Source organism: Myiozetetes cayanensis, unplaced genomic scaffold, assembly GCF_022539395.1.
Source record: "Myiozetetes cayanensis isolate MyiCay16 unplaced genomic scaffold, myiCay2020 scf6-25, whole genome shotgun sequence".
NCBI lineage: Eukaryota > Metazoa > Chordata > Aves > Passeriformes > Tyrannidae > Myiozetetes > Myiozetetes cayanensis.
Genome location: NW_026087853.1, coordinates 51,132,804 through 51,148,422, shown reverse-complemented (window position 1 = coordinate 51,148,422; position 15,619 = coordinate 51,132,804). Strand labels below are relative to the sequence as shown.

Genomic DNA, 15,619 nt, shown 5'->3' with positions numbered 1-15,619 from the left:
GCAGTCTAGCAAGCTGTTTACTGCTATAGTGTGATTAGGTCTCTCTTTGATCACAGATATTTGGAAGGAATTGTGTGTACCAAGGGAAAGTGATTAGGAAAAAAAAAAAAAGTGTTCATTTTCTGTTTCACCTGCAAATAAGTACCTCTCAGGTATGCAAAAGGGACTTAGGCTATGACTGTCAGAAGGGATCAAGACCTGTATTAACACTGGAAAGAAAACATCCAAAGATAACAACTCCACCTTAGCAAGAAAACTCACTCTGTTGGGAGGTGAGAAGCACAAAAATTGCAGAGAGTTTTCTGGGTGAGAGAGGAAAGTAAAGAATAATTTATTGTGATGGGAAAAGCAGAAGCCTTGTAAAACAGGGAGATAAAGGATCACAATCATCTGATAGTCATGTGGCGCTAAATAATTTTAAGAACAACAACCTGCAGGTTAGATGAGTAAACTTTCTTGTATGACTCCCTGGACGATTTGGCTGGTGAATAGCAGCTGCTCAGCTAAGATTCTTGTGTTGACTTGCTTCTGCTGAACAAGCATTAAATAAAACGAAGAGACCAACACAGGGAAAACCCAGAAAACGAGATATACTACAATATAGTAAAAACAACTGTCAAGAAGCAAAGAAGCTGCCTAAACTAGAGCAGCTGTGTGTACACGTAGCAAGGCTTCACATGATGTGTATTTAGTTAAACACAATTATTTGGACTCTTTGTCACGCAAAGAGCCGATTCCAAGATTCTGTATGTTTACCTTCTCTTTGGATTATCATTTCTGACTTTAATCTCATTAAGAGTGACAGGAAATTATGTGTAGAAGTATATGTTATTTGCACAAAAAAGCTTTTCATTGTTTATGTAGCCATGACAGTAGCAGATACAAATATTTTTTCACCTGAGTTTTAAACCTTCTGAAAGTATTTGCTGTAGTTTCTGCATAGATTAACGTGACCTAAACATTTTCTTTTTTCCTCTATCAGATGGATGATGAAGACACACTATTACCTAGAAAATTGCAAGCTGCTCTGGAGCAGGCTCTAGAGAGAAAGAATGAACTGATAAATCAGGATTCAGATAGTGATTCAGATGACGGTAAGTTTATTTGGAAACAGGGACTTGTATGACAAGACATATAGGTAGAATTGTGACTTTCCATCCAGGAGAAAGAAAGATGGGACTTGAGTTCTCATATACCTTTTGTCACATCAAAGATAGTGAGCACACAGCGAATGAGACTGAAAGCATCAACCCACAGTAATACCACATCAGCAATCTATCTTAATTCCTTGTAAATGACACGGGCTCTCATCGATCCCTCTGAATCTTTGCTCATACAGAGGTTTGCAGCTGACTTGGCCTTAGTTCAATCCAGATAATTCTACAGGCTTAGGGATGTGTCTGAGTTTGGAGTTAGTCTTGGCAGTTGGTATTTTCAGCAGAGAGAAACAGCTACCACCAGAAAATAGTTTCAGTGCAAGATGGGTTGAGTTGCCTCTGAAGGTTCGTATTTCTCTCCAGCAATGATAAAAACAGCTCAGGTTGAATTTAAATGCCAGTGGTTAAAAGGTATGAAGGAGGCCCCTATTCAGTTTTTGAAATTTATTTCTACTCATCTGTATTACACATGTAAAACTGTTTTAACATCTCAGAAATTATGAAAACACAAATTCTACAACATGCCCTTTTTGATCAGTTCTTGGTATTATTATCCACAGGGATGGAACACACATAAAATGCTTAATTTTCTGAGTTTTTTCCCAAGGATTTGTAATTCTCATTGACTGTTGGTTATGGAACACCAATTATGCACAGTGGCCCTTGTGGTTATGAAGTTGTTGCTCTCTCTGATGTGCACCAGGTGTGCAGGCAGCCTCCGGCACAACTCCTGTCAGTTGTTAGCACAGCATCAATAAAGCGAGAGATGCAGTACTGGCCCTATGGGAATAATGCTGACAGCTCTGGTAGCAGCTGATTTTGGTGTCTTATTGCCGCCTTATTTTGCAGAATGTAACACCCTGAATGGATTAGTGTCTGAGGTTTTTATCCGATTCTTTGTGGAGACAGTTGGCCATTATTCCCTGTTCCTAACCCAGAATGAAAAAGGAGAGCGTGCCTTCCAAAGGGAGGCTTTCCGTAAATCTGTGGCCTCCAAGAGCATCCGTCGCTTCTTGGAAGTTTTCATGGAATCCCAAATGTTTACTGGCTTCATCCAGGACAGGGAGCTGAGGAAATGCAGGGCAAAAGGTAAGGGCGTGTTTCTCCCCCGCGGCGCGGCTTATGCGTTCTGCCGGGCTCCCGCAGCGAGCAACACCTCCTACGCCCCTGCGCTCGCTGGGAAAACGGAAACGCATCCCTAAAATAATGCCGGGCTAACCGGAAGGTCGATGTAAGCGGAGGCTGCCGGAGGCAGAACCCGCACGGCCGGGAGCTGCATCGTGGGTACCGCGGAACCCGGGACTGCGGGATGCGGGCACAGCTCACCCCGGCGCCCCTGTCTCCCCTCTGCCGCAGGTCTCTTCGAGCAGAGGGTTGAACAGTATTTGGAAGAGCTTCCAGACACGGAACAAAGTGGAGTAAACAAGTTCCTGCGAGGCCTTGGTGAGGGAAATATTTAGAAGTGCTTCTGAAATTAATTTTCGTGCTTGTGGTTATTTTGTTGTTGTTGTTGTTGTTTTGGTTTTTAAACTTTAAAAAAATCTTACCTGGGGTAAAACCAGATAGTCAGGCAGCTGCAATGTGATAGGAAATATTAAAAGGAAAACACTGGAAACATAGTTAAAGCTGACAAAACCAGATTTAATTCTGAGCCTTGTGAACACTTTCAGTTTCATTTGGGGGTGGGGGAACCAAACCATAATGGAACAAGAAAATGTCTGACCACTCAGCACTCTGTTAGTTGGCTGTCCCTGCTGGTGTTGATTAAAAGAGTTGCCTTACAGCAATTACATTAGAAGTTAGACCCGTCTGCTAAGTCACTTTTGATTACCCCTGGCTTTTCAGTATCTGTGAGACACTCACGGTGTGCTTTCTTCAGGGAACAAAATGAAGTTTCTTCACAAGAAGAACTAATTCCTTTCTGCTGAAATACCAACCCAAAGACTATTTATGACACTGCGTGAGACACCTGCGGCGTTCCAGAGTTCGGAGCAGGAGGAGAGCAGAATGAGCTCTGAGTGATGAGTGATGCTGTTGACAGTGTGCCACGTGATGGCTCCTTTATGTATTTGGATAGAATTTGTACATAATGTGCTGTAAGCTTTTTGTAACTGATTTTGTAATGAGCAAGAAAACTGTGGTAAATATTTGTATATTCCTGAGAATAACAGGTGCTTTTTTTTGTTTCTTTAGTATGAATTGAGTTATGCTTGGTGCAAAAATGAATAGCTGATTTATGTGCAGCTGACTGTCTCAGCAGAACCACTGACTTCAAGGGATGTTTGTGAGAGAGCGACACTGATGCCTGAATACTGTGGGGTGAATGAGCTCGGGTACGTGGGAGAGGTTGTACGAACGGGGGCCGCTTTTCACGCGGCACAGTTGCTTGTTTGGTTGGTTTTTCCCCTCTAATTAATTTTAAAGAAATAACAAAGCAACTTGATAATAAGGTACTTGGTTCACAATGCAAAACTTCCACTTGGTTTGAACTCTGGTCAGTAAACTCTTTGTAATCCATTCTGCACTAAGACTGCTACACCTGAGGAGATCTCAGCTCTTTGACATACAAGCTGCAGCGAGTAGGTACAGTACATCCTTTCCTAATGTATGTATGTATGGTTTCTAATAAACTCTGTAAATATCCCTGTTTGTTTATATTCTTTACAAACCTCTGCAGTTTCTGATGTTGAGCAGGTACAAACCCAGTAACTTTCCTGTGATTTTTTAAATGAATTTGTAATTAAAATGGTTATTACGAACCTGTCTTTTGGTAGGTTTGCTATTTCGTGACGCGTAGTTTGGGTTTTCATCAATGCTTCTCACTGGTGCTAAGACCAGGTGTTTTATATCCCTGTTTTGTTAATTTTATCCTAACAGAAGCATCTCTTAAAACATTTTTTCATGGGGTAGCAGCAAATTCTTTTGTCCTTGTATCATAGATACTCCTGAACTGCAGTATTTTCAGGTTGCTTTTGTGCTACCTTGGGTAGATGATCAGAGTAGAATACAAGCAGCTTATAGCAAGCAGCCTTTGCCTGAATTCCTGATGAGGTGATCACCTACATTTCATGAGAGACTGCTTTTCTTTGACATTAATTGCAGTGTGTTTAGGTGGTGTCTCCATGTCAGTGAAGACAGGACAGGAATGGTTCAGCTTGCTGTGGCTCCTACACGTCTGTCAACGCTGCTTAACTACCATATTCATCCTTGATCTGATTACAGAACTGTTGAGGTTCTGTAAGTTTTCCTGTAGTTTGAGGAAGATAATATAAAATGCTTGAATATGTTTGCAAGTCTGACAGATGATGAAAATTAGGTAAAGCTTCTTACCTTTAAAGAAAACAGGCCATGCTGTGTTTTTCTTCATTTGCAGCATGATTTCTGTAGTTAAGACTGGCTTTGAGGCTTGCGCAATTCCGAACCTGTCAGTGGTTCTGGTTTGCTATCAGCCTCATAGAACAAAATCGAGGGATTATTCACTAAAAAGGTGAAGTCATTTCCTTTTTTAAATTATATCCCTCACATTCCTGTGTATACGAAAGCTGGGCATGAAATGTCTGTAAAATATCGTGTGCTTTTGATTCAATGGAAATGTCATCACAACTGATAATTTCCATTAGTTTTACTCCATAATATGCTTTAAGTTCCAGAATGACTCCTAGATGTAATTCTTTGGAGTAGAAGGAATAATGTCACTTGTACAGGTGGCTTCTGGCCTTTTTATAAACAACAGCAGCTAGTAAATATAGGGGGAAATACATACTCCTTTTCTTATGATGGATAAAACATCACCAGGACATGCTGCAGAGTTGCTACAAAAGCAAGACAAAGCTGCAGAATGCTGATGTACAAACCTGTGATAATGTTAAACCCATCTCCCACACCAAAGCTGTTTTCCTCCATCTGCACTTCAAAAATTAAAGGAGAAAGGTTTTAAACATTGTATGATCCATCAACATGTTGCTCCTGCTTTTGTAATGTGAATCAGAGGATAGAAATGGACAAGGTGAGATCACGTTTCAAAAAATCTGTAGATCTTCTTGACCCTCAGACTATGGCTATATAAAACAATCCTTGCGTTATCTGGAGGTCTGTGTCTGAAACGGAAGGATGAATGAAAAATGAGTGTTCTCTTCTAAATTAGTTGCTAAAACTAATGGGTTTCCTCAAGATGGAACATTACAAGTGCACCACTTAACTGAGAAGGAAATTCTGAAAAAAACCCAAATCTGAGACCTGTGTTTAAATTGGTAAAGATCTGTTTAGAATCTTACAATACAAAATCCATTAAAAAACCCCCAAAAATCCAAGCTTTATCATAGAATATTTAAGAGATGGAGGCGACCCAAAAGGATCATCGAGTCCAACTCTTAGGGGAATGGCCCATACAGGGTTCGAGCACACAACCTTGGTGTTATTAGCACTGTGCTGCTCTAGCCAAGTAGAGCTAAGAACAGGAATGCTCCTCAGCCATCACCGGCACTCTAGTGTGGCACATAATTGTGTGTAAGCATAGAGTGTTTATTCTCCCGTTGTTACGGGTGTTTAATAAAGTGACCCAGCTTGCAAACGCTCCAGGATTCTGCTCCAAATGCCGCCTTTGCTGCGGATGGCACGGCAGCTCCCACAGCGGGACCGACACTGCTCCCGCCCTCCGAACCCCGCCACCACCCCCTCAGCCAAGTCTCGCGAGAGCTCGGCCTCGCCCGCCCGCCCCCCGCGCCTTTCCCCGCTCTCGCGAGAGCCGCGCCCTTTCTCTCCCTCGCGCACGCCGACAAGATGGTGGGAGCTGCTGCCTGGACGGGATGGGATGGGATGGGGTGGGATAGGGTGGGATAGGGTGGAATGGGGGGCTCCGCGGCCGTCGCTCCCGCGGAGGGACAGGGCTGAGGAGTACTGGAGGGTGGCGAGGAGGCGCGTTTCCGAGCCCGCGGCGGGGCCGAGCGGTGCGGGGAGGCCGGCCCTCCATGGCGCCCGGCTGCGCGCCCGCCCTGGGGCTGCGGGCGGCGGGCGGTTCTGCTGCCTCTCGCTGCCCGCCGCGCTCACAGCTTCTCTCCCGCTTTCCCGCAGCCTTCCAGGCTAAGGAAGACCCGGAAGCTGAGAGGGCACGTCAGCCACGGGCACGGCCGCGTGGGTGAGTGGAGGGGCGGCTCGGCGGGAGCGGCCCTGTGGGCTCGGGGCTCCCCGGCGCTGAGGGGAGGCTGCTGTGCCGCGCGGGTCGCAGGAAAGGGCGGCCGTGGGTGCAGGGGCCCGCTGGGCTGTGGGAAGTAGCGAGCAGGTCTGAAGGCCGCGGCGTGCGGGGGTCGGTGCCGCAGTGATGGGGCGATCAGAAGTCGTGCACGTTTGTAACTTCAGTAGTGCTCAGGGAGATCAGTTCTGGTCGTGTGATGTCGTAGCATTACAGGGTAGTGCTGTTTGCCTTCTGATTCTTTGACCATTCACGCCTTGTTGCTCAACAAGGTAGAATAATTAATTAAATTAGTTTAAGTTCAAATTGACACTAAACGTACCTGTAAGCTCAAGTATTATATGTAACATTAGTGTAACAAACGTTAATTTTTCTTTTTAGGCAAACACAGGAAGCATCCAGGAGGACGTGGTAATGCTGGTGGTATGCACCATCACAGGATTAACTTCGATAAATAGTAAGTGAAAGTAAATGAATACTAGCAACATGTGTGTTCCTGAAGTAGATCCAACTAACTTTTATGTGTGAATAAACAAAATTCCCTGCAATCCTGTGTGTTTTTTACCCTTGATGGGAAGTGTGGCATTTTAGCTACAGTCAATTCATGTCCCCACTTATCCTAAAATCAAAGGCTTTTTCACTTAAACAAGGTGTCTTTTAAGAGTTCAGTGCCACATTTGGTAAATTTGATCAGACTTGCTTGTTAACAGCATGGTTAACAATGCACACACAATAAACTCTAAATGTTAAATCCAAACTTAATCCTGTAGGGTGAGGGGTGTTGTCCTTGCTCATGGCCGAGACTATAGAGTCACATCTGGGCACTGCCTGTTGTCCTGGTGTGCTGGAGTCCTCGGACAGTAACCACTAATCTATTCACTGGCTGTGCCCACTCCTGTCTCAGTCAGTCACCAGGTTAGTGACAGGAGTGCTGAAACTCCACAGGCCGTGCAGCCTTCCCAGAGTTCGTGGAATTGGGGTTCCCTTGAAATGCAGACCCCAGTGAGAGGGATGAAGCTGTGAGTTTAAGGGAGATGAAACACTTAAAGAGGAAGTAATTTTTCCTTGATGTCATTACTAATAATTATTACACCTAAATATTACACATACTAGTATGAAAAAAATATAATGTGAAATTTCACTTGCTTTGATCAAGTAAGGTACTTGTTTGAGTGTTAATTTTGTAGTTCTACTTGTTCAGGATGAATTAAAAATGGGATCTAATGCAGAATGTGTTTCTTTCCCAGTCACCCTGGTTACTTTGGAAAAGTAGGCATGAGACACTATCACTTGAAGAGAAACCAAAAGTTCTGTCCTACTGTCAACCTGGATAAACTGTGGACGCTTGTCAGTGAACAGACCAGGCTCAATTATGCCAAAAACGAGGCTGGTCTGGCCCCGGTCATCGATGTGGTGCGCTCGGTGAGTTCCTGTTCAGTCAGCCCTGTGATTTCTGATCTCTTCATGTGTGACTGAGCTTTGCCTTTCCGAGTGGGGAAATGGTGAACTGCAGTTAAGTTCCAGTGCTTAAGCACTTGTGAGCTTCTTCAGACAGGTACCTTTGCATATAAGTAGTTACAGAGGCTCTTACAGTGTTACATTTTTTCCTGTAGGAACTTCCACTCGTAACTCTGTGTGATTGTGACCGTGGAGTTCCCTCCTTTGGGTAGATGGTGAAAGATTTCTTGTTTAAAATGTTACTGAAAGCGTGTGCAAAAACCTGGCAGAACTGGTTGCATTCTCATAACATCACTTTTCCGATATCGAGACTAGAGTCACATCTCCACACGTCTGGTTGTCTTGGTGTGCTATAGTTCTCGGACATAAACACCTGATCCTTATTCACTGGCTGCGATGTCCTGTATCCCAGCCAGCCACCGAATCAGGAACACTCAACTGCTCTGCCAGGTGGGGCTGTTCTACCTGTCACATGGAGATACCCGTGTTGGTCAGTTGGGCTGCCACTTCTAACCAGCAATGATTTCAGCAGCTGTTTTGTTAATGGACTTCATGCCGTGATTGCCCTGTTAGTGTAAGGGGCAGGAATGACATGAGGGAATTCCAGTGTTAGGGAGCAGCTATGGCTGCGAAAGCTTGAAAAAGCTTCAGCTGTGCATTTCAGGCATGCAGAAGAGCCCTCTGCTCTGCTCAGAAGTACCAGGGTGTCTGACAGATAGCATTGACTGGCAGTCATTTCATGGTAGGTAGTGTTGGAAGTGCAGCCAGAAAAATGTGGAAAGGTTGTTTACTTCAGAGTGGTTTTTTTATATGGAATACTTGAGTACATCATCCAGCTTCTAAATCACAGGAAAATTTCAGTTTAGAGTTTGTACTTTCTCTCAGAACAACTGCAACCCCACTAACTCATGCAGGGCATCTTTCTGTAGGTACTGAGTTGTCTGGATGAAGTCACGGTGATCACAGTTTTAGTTTTAACTGTGTTGAAAACCAGATCTGAATGTAGAAGCCTGCAAGCTGATTACAAATGCTGAACTTCTTTTTTAAATCTTTCTAGGGCTACTACAAAGTCCTGGGCAAGGGGAAGCTGCCCAAGCAGCCTGTAATTGTGAAAGCAAAGTTCTTCAGTAGAAGAGCAGAGGAGAAGATCAAAGAAGTTGGTGGTGCCTGTGTGCTTGTGGCATAAAAGTTTTTGTTTTATTCAAATTTTTTGAATAAAAACAATGGGTAAAATGAATTGATATACAGAAGCCTGTTTTGTGTTTTCTTTTTCTGATGTGTCCAGACAGTGTTCACACTTGAGTCTTACCTGCTTCGTTATTTCTGGTTCTTTTTGATCAGTGGTTTGACTGTTTCTCTCTTTATTTTGAAACTGCCTGACTGCAATGTTCAGTGTGTGGTATGTACAAATACCTCATCTTTTTGTCTTTACAGGGTAGCAAAATAGATTCTGTATTTTTGCTGCTCTGGTTGGTGATCCTCTTTACAGCTGTCTGTGAAAAGCAGACTTTGTATTTGGCAGTAATTAAGTTTAGAAGGCTTTTAGGGTAAAGTTGACATGCATTTCTTTTATAAAACAGTTCCTCTTAGCCAGTGGTACTGCTCGTTGTGAAGAACTGTAACTTAAATGAACAGTTTTTAAAATACTAAGGTAAGAATATGTGAACTGTCTCTCATTGACTGCTGGGACCACTATTTCCTAATGCTTTTCATCCCCTGCCAAAGCAAAAAACTTCCAGTCCTCAAAGGTGAGTGGAGTGGTTCAGCAAACTAAGGAGTGCTGTTACTCCCTGATGTTGGTCACCTGGTCCCTGACCAGATCAGAGGTGAAGAAAAGTTCACTCAGCACTGACGTGCCCCATGCACACATGACAACAGGCAGGTGACACCAGCTCACTTACATGCATAGTAGATACCACTCTCAATTCTTTGATATTTAATGTCTTAAAATTATGTCTTGCAATATTTTGTCATGCCAAATGTTCTTTGTGAGAGGCATGCCAGCCCCACTAGCTCTGGTCTCTGCCCCACTGCAGACCAGCTGGGATTTAGGGTGGACTTGGGGTTTTGCACAGCTGAGCCTTCTCCCTGTCACATCTACACTGAGGCCAAGGCAGGACTTCTCTTTCCTTGGTGGCTGCCTGTGCCTTGTGCCTGCTTCTGCCATAGCTGCCTGGAGGACAAATTCAAACCTGGGGTTTGAGGCTGAGCTGTTTAATCTGTCAAGCAGGAGTAGCTGCCAGAGGGGCCATGCTGGGGAAGGAGGTGATGTGCTGGAGGAGGCTGTCTGTCACTGCTGTAGGGTGCATGCTGTCCCCTCAGACTGCCCTGCTCCAGAGACAAAACTAGTGAAATTGCTCTTAATAACATTTCAAAGTGCTGTAATGAGCCTTCTGTAGCAACGTCCACTTTTGATGGACGGAAGAAGATGCAATAAAAAAATCTGATTAAATTGGAGAAAAATAATCACAAGAAATTGAAAGACTTTTGTAGAGAGTTCATCCCTCAAACATAGAAATTGTAAAGTTATGAGAGTGTACCATTACAAAATTCTCTTGTTTGAAATGCATTAATGCTTTGCTGGAAATTCCAGTCCTGAGATACCTGTGTGGTTGCCATCAATTTTTGGTGGGGTGGTTGTTGCCTTCCCGAGGCCATGACTGACCTTTTTGATCCCAAGGCAGCCCCAGTGCATTGCCTTTCCTTACCCTCCTCTGGGGTGACATATGCAAAGCACTTTGTTTCCCATTCCGGTTGTGACTGCCTGCCAGGTGCCTCCCCCGTTCTCCTGGTCTTCGTCTATTTCTATCCTGTGTCCTGCCTCGTTATTCTCACCGTACATCTCCAAATGTAATGAAGTTTATTTTCTTTGTAGTCACTGCAGCTGGACTTGGTGTTTCCCATCATTGTAGCCAAGTCACTGCTAATTATAGACCTGTAGAATAATTTGGGTTGGAAAAGACATCTGAGATCGAGTCCAACTGTTAACCCAGCACTGACAGATCCACCAATAACCATGTCCCTAAATGCCACATCTACACAGCTTTTAAATACTTTCAGGGATGGTGACTTCACCACTGCCCTGAGTGGCGTGTTACAATGTCTGACAACCCTTTCAGTGAAGAAATGTTTCCAAATATCTCATCTAAACCTCCCCTTGCACAACTTGAGGCTGTATCCTCTTGTGCTATCTCTTGCTGGGAGAAGAGGCCGACCCCCACCTTGCTACAACCTCCTTTCAGGTAGCTGTAGAAAGTGATAAGGTCTCCCCTGAGCCGTCCCCAGCTCCCTCATCTCCTTATCAGACTTGTGCTCCAGACCCTTCCCCAACTCTATTGGCTTTTTCTGGACTTGTTCTAGAACCTCAATATTTTTCTTGTAGTGAGGGGCCCAGAACTGGACATGTGTTTGAAGTGTGGCATCAGCAGTGCTGAGTACAGGGGGACAGTCACTTCCCTAGTCATTCTGGCCACTCTGTTTCTGGTCCAAGCCAGGATGTCATTGGCCTTCTTGGCCACCTGGGTACACTGCTGGATCATGTTCTGCTGCTGTCAAACAGCACCTCCAGGTCTTTTTCCACTTGGCCCCTTTCCAGCCACCCTGCCCCCAGCCTGTAGTTCTGCCTGGGGTTGTTGTGACCCAAGAACAGGACCCAGCACCTGGCCTTGTTGAACCTCAGGGTCTCAGCCCATTGATTCAGCTCGTCCAGATCCCTCTGTGGAGCCTTCCTGCCCTCCAGCTTATCAGCACTCCCACCCAGCTTGGTATCATCTGCAAACTGACTGAGGGTACCCTCAATCCCCTTGTCTAAATCATTGATAAAGAGCTTAAACAGAACTGGCCCCAATACTGAGCCCTGGGGAACACCATTGGTGACCAGCTGCCATCTGGTCATAACCCCATCTACCACCACTGTCTGAGCCCCAACACCCAGCAAGTTCCTACTCCAGCCAAGAGTACACCCATCCAAGCCAGGTGCATCTATTTTCTCCAGGAGAAGGCTGGAGGAAATGTGTCAAAGACTTTACTGAAGTTTAGATAGACAACAGCCACAACCTTTCTCTCATCCACTAAGTGTGTCATTTTGTCATAGAAGGAGATCAGGTCAGTCAAGCAGGACCAGCCTTTCATAAATGAATCCTGACTGGGTCTGATGCCCTGGTTATTGCACAAGTGTCATAAGATGGTACTTAAGATGATCTGCTCCATGGCCTTCCCCAGCACCAGGGTCAGGCTGAGAGGCCTGTAGTTCCCTGGATCCTCTTTCCAGCCCTTCTTGTAGCTGGGTGTCACAATTGCTGACCACCAGTGAACTGAGATCCCCCCAGTTAGCCAGGACTGCTGATAAATGACTGAAAGTGTCTCATTGAGCACTTCCACCAGCTCCCTCAGTACACTTGGGTGGATTCCATCTAGCCCTATAGACTTGTGTGTGTCCAAGTGGTGTAGCAGGTTGTTGACCATTTCCTCTTGGCTTACAGAGGTTTCACTCTGCTCCCCGTCCCTGTCTTTCAGCTTAGGGGGCTGAGTCCTCGGAGAACAACTAGTCTTACTATTAAAGACCAAGGCAAAGAAGACATTAAGTACCTCAGCCCTCTCTTCCTCCATCTGCCTGACTACTAATTTGCATACCTGTCTCAGCATGAAATTTTAAACACTTTTTATCACTCTCTTCCCTCTCCTGTCAAAAAAGCTTGTACATAGTTTTTCATGATATGCAAAAAGCATGAATTAAATTGTAGGGTAACCTTGGTCTGCTCCTCCAGCCACAGGTTCGGCCTTTATGGTGATACAGCGTTTCCCAGTATCAGGCTTTGTTTGCACTGATTCTCTGTGCAGGGATGCTTTGGTCCTGGGCTGTGGTTTTTCTGTCTAAACAATGCGGTAGTCTAAGACCTCAACTTCCTACTGCAGAAATGACATGTTTTTGTGGGTGCTAGTTTGTCTTCTTAGCAACAGCACTTGCAAGAAACAACAGAGATGGAGTGAGCTGAGAGGCTGTGCTGCTCTAGTGGCATTTACCTCTGAAAGATGGTTGATGAAGATGCATTGTAAAAAGTAATTTTGTGTAATAAGCACCAGTATAATGTTAGTTAAACCATAGGTACGATTGCCAATTCAATTCACAGATAATTTCTAGAGACCTCTAGTTTTTAAATTGAAATCTTAAGTTTTAGTGGTAGGTTTGAATTTGTCTAAGTAATTTGTCAGTCAAGTCAGTGGATATCTACCTAGAACAGTTCTTGGGTATGAAGTATGATGCAGAATTTAACATAGGGTCCATTTTTTTCTCTAAAATATTCTAACTACCAATGACTTTAGGATGCAACCCTTAAAAATTTTCTGGTTGTGAATTTCTGAGACTCTCATAAATTTTTTGCCTTGTAGAAAAAAACCCAAAACCGAAACAGAGCTGCTTACTAACTGGAATCTCCCACAGGACAGAATCCTTCAAGAGAATAGATGACTCTAAGATTAGAGCTACTCTTTTCTGTGCTGGGGAAATCTGGATATTGTAGCTTCAGTTACATACTGCTTGTAGCAGGCCACCATGTCATGGCTATTGGTCCCAGGAGGCTGGATCAGATAGAAGGGTGACTGCAGAGGAAACTTTATTTGCTTTTTCTCCTCTGATGCAACTTGCAGAAGTTGCCCTTTGCAGGTTGTATCTGATCAACATCTCTCATAATTTCAGAATAGAGGGTAAAACATGAGCTGCAAAACTCTCAGTTGACCTTGGGTAGCTTAGGTTGGCAGGAGGAACACTGTCCTGCTTGTGGGAAGCTTAGGTTTTGTTTATAATCTGTTCTGTGGTCATCTTGATAGTCAAAATTTGATTACTGTGAAGTGCATTTTCTATGAAGAAGATTGGCAGCAGATGCTGTACACTTTTCAGGGCAGCTTTCTAACATGAATTGCTGAAGTGATGGGCGCTCTGGTTATTATTTGCTTTACCTGAAAACTGTAAAATATTTAAGTGAAATTGTAAAAATAGTCAGAGAATATCGTCATCTCTATTGCACAGTTTCAGTGCTTCTAGCAGGAAATGTACAGTGTGTGACAAGTCAGCCCGGTAGCAGCTTTGTAAGTAGATCAATAGAACAGATTAGTTCAGTTTTTACAGAAGTAGCAAACACTAGAGAGATAGTGGGATCATGGTTTGTAAACCTTAAACCACACTTTCCTGCATAACAATCTGCAAAGATATTCTTTTCTGTAAAGCAGGTATGTGATTTTCAGCTGAGAGGAACTTCTTCTTTTTTGCACAAGGGCTAAACAAATGTTGTTTGTTTGATCGTTCATCCCGCTGTTGCCTTCTAGTTTGCGCTTGAGTGATCAAGTGTTTTGTGAAGGGCTTGTCATGAGCCATTTTGTGACCTTCATGTTTTTGATGTCAGACTTCAGCCAACAGAAATGGAGACCCTGGATCTGCTGAGGAGCTGTTTGGTGTGCAAATGGGACCTGAGTAGGAGAGACCCGAGAATGCTGCCTTGCCTTCATTCCTTCTGTAAGGACTGTCTTCCGGATTTGATTCAAGGATACAGCTATATTCCCACTCAGTATGAAGTTCTGTATGAAGGTAATATTGTATGAAGGATCTCTGGCTTGGGCTCTTTGCATTACAGTATTATAAAAATAGGTGGACTGAGAAGTACTTTGAAGCCTAATCTTCTACAGCACAACTTTAAATTGATAAATTAGGACAGTTCAGATTTGTATGAGCAGAGTGGATTGAGAACAAGCCTTCTTCATTATGTTTTTCATCCAACAGCAGTGTTTTGAAGAGAAATGACAGTCAGGCAACATTTAACATTTTTCAGAATGGGCTAGGTTTCAGTTACCAAGTGTGACATTATGAATATTTGGTTTTCTTAGCTTAATAAATGAATAAATGCTACAAGGTAGTTTCCAAGCTGCATCTTTTTGCAATCTTTTTGACATGTTGGACATTTCTATGGTACCGGTGGTGGTGATAGCTTTGTTCTTCCCTCACCCCCACTGCAGTGTCTCCCCAATAACACCACCAAAACATCCGGTTCTTTGTTTCTATTAGAGGTCATAATAATTGCTATTAGAATATGTGTATTCTAGTGCACTGAAACTGTTCCTTTTATCTCCTTTGTAAATGTGGTTTCTCTCTCCCTGCACGCTTGAGGCTGTAACTCACCCTAACAAGCTGAGTAAACTCGTAAGGATGAGAAGCATTTGTGGCTGTGCCTTTTGAAATCCTGAAGTTATTAGTACAGTTTTTGGTAGTGATGTTAAAAGAAAATATGTAACTTCTTTTGGATTAAAACTAATATGAGAGAATATAGTAATTGTAACTGAATGAGTCTTAGTTGCTGTGGGAAAGCATTCCAGACTCATTACTAATTTATAAGAAGAGCAAAGGCATATGGGTTAGTTTTACTTTCATAGGCTTTGAACTTTAGTTGAGTAAGAGGTATCATTTATTATCTTTTCCACAGCAGATTTTAGAAACATGTAGAAAGAGAAGATACCTTCCCTGAGGTGATGGTAATCAGAATTGATGAGATAACACAATCTAGACTACTTCAGGTTTGAGAACAAATGGAAACAGCTGAAGAGGTTGCTGTTGAAAGGTTAGCAAAACACAAAACTCAAGGAAAAGGGAATGACTTAATGGCAAAGGAGAAAGGCTGTTCGTGTTTAGGGTACAGATAGAAAAAGGTATGAAGGTAGGAGAAGAAGATAAAGGCAACAAAGAAGTCATTTCAAGTAATGCCCCCTTAAAATTTTTAATGTTGTCATAGTAGGCTTAAAGTCTGAGGGGTCTACTCCATAAAAAATGCTG

General features: G+C 43.5%; 3 protein-coding genes and 2 non-coding genes across 10 annotated transcripts in view; all 5 read left to right on the top strand.

Annotated features, from left to right (window-relative positions):
* DENND2B (DENN domain containing 2B) overlaps window positions 1–3,922 on the top strand; it is a 167,065-nt gene extending 163,143 nt beyond the window's left edge. For 3 of the 5 annotated variants that reach the window (XM_050337187.1, XM_050337189.1, XM_050337186.1), the window contains 4 exons: window positions 983–1,094; window positions 2,007–2,246; window positions 2,514–2,600; window positions 3,037–3,922. In XM_050337187.1, coding sequence (XP_050193144.1) covers window positions 983–1,094; window positions 2,007–2,246; window positions 2,514–2,600; window positions 3,037–3,071 — 474 coding nt within the window. In that variant the 3' untranslated portion in view covers window positions 3,072–3,922. The remainder of the gene's footprint in view (window positions 1–982; window positions 1,095–2,006; window positions 2,247–2,513; window positions 2,601–3,036) is intronic. The other 2 variants (XM_050337190.1, XM_050337191.1) reach the window with 1 other exon arrangement.
* Window positions 3,923–4,922: 1,000 nt separating this feature from the next.
* Window positions 4,923–9,053, top strand: RPL27A (ribosomal protein L27a). 2 transcript variants are annotated; one of them, XM_050337199.1, is made up of 5 exons: window positions 4,923–5,163; window positions 6,228–6,291; window positions 6,727–6,802; window positions 7,593–7,767; window positions 8,861–9,053. In XM_050337199.1, exons 1-5 carry the CDS (start codon window positions 5,155–5,157, stop codon window positions 8,987–8,989), a joined length of 453 nt encoding a protein of 150 aa, XP_050193156.1. In that variant the 5' UTR covers window positions 4,923–5,154; the 3' UTR covers window positions 8,990–9,053. The 2 variants fall into 2 exon arrangements, with proteins under 2 accessions (XP_050193156.1, XP_050193157.1); XM_050337200.1 differs by lacking the exon at window positions 4,923–5,163 and adding an exon at window positions 5,865–5,939.
* LOC126651388 (small nucleolar RNA SNORA3/SNORA45 family) lies at window positions 7,142–7,273 on the top strand. Its single transcript, XR_007631670.1, has one exon. It is a non-coding gene; the product is annotated as a small nucleolar RNA SNORA3/SNORA45 family (small nucleolar RNA).
* On the top strand, window positions 8,108–8,239 carry LOC126651389 (small nucleolar RNA SNORA3/SNORA45 family). The gene has a single exon (XR_007631671.1). It is a non-coding gene; the product is annotated as a small nucleolar RNA SNORA3/SNORA45 family (small nucleolar RNA).
* A 3,629-nt stretch (window positions 9,054–12,682) lies between the features above and the next one.
* The window catches only part of TRIM66 (tripartite motif containing 66), a 52,678-nt gene continuing 49,741 nt past the window's right edge, over window positions 12,683–15,619 (top strand). The window contains exons 1-3 of the mRNA XM_050336708.1: window positions 12,683–12,687; window positions 13,782–13,887; window positions 14,209–14,383. Of these exons, the coding sequence (XP_050192665.1) occupies window positions 12,683–12,687; window positions 13,782–13,887; window positions 14,209–14,383 (286 nt within the window). The remainder of the gene's footprint in view (window positions 12,688–13,781; window positions 13,888–14,208; window positions 14,384–15,619) is intronic.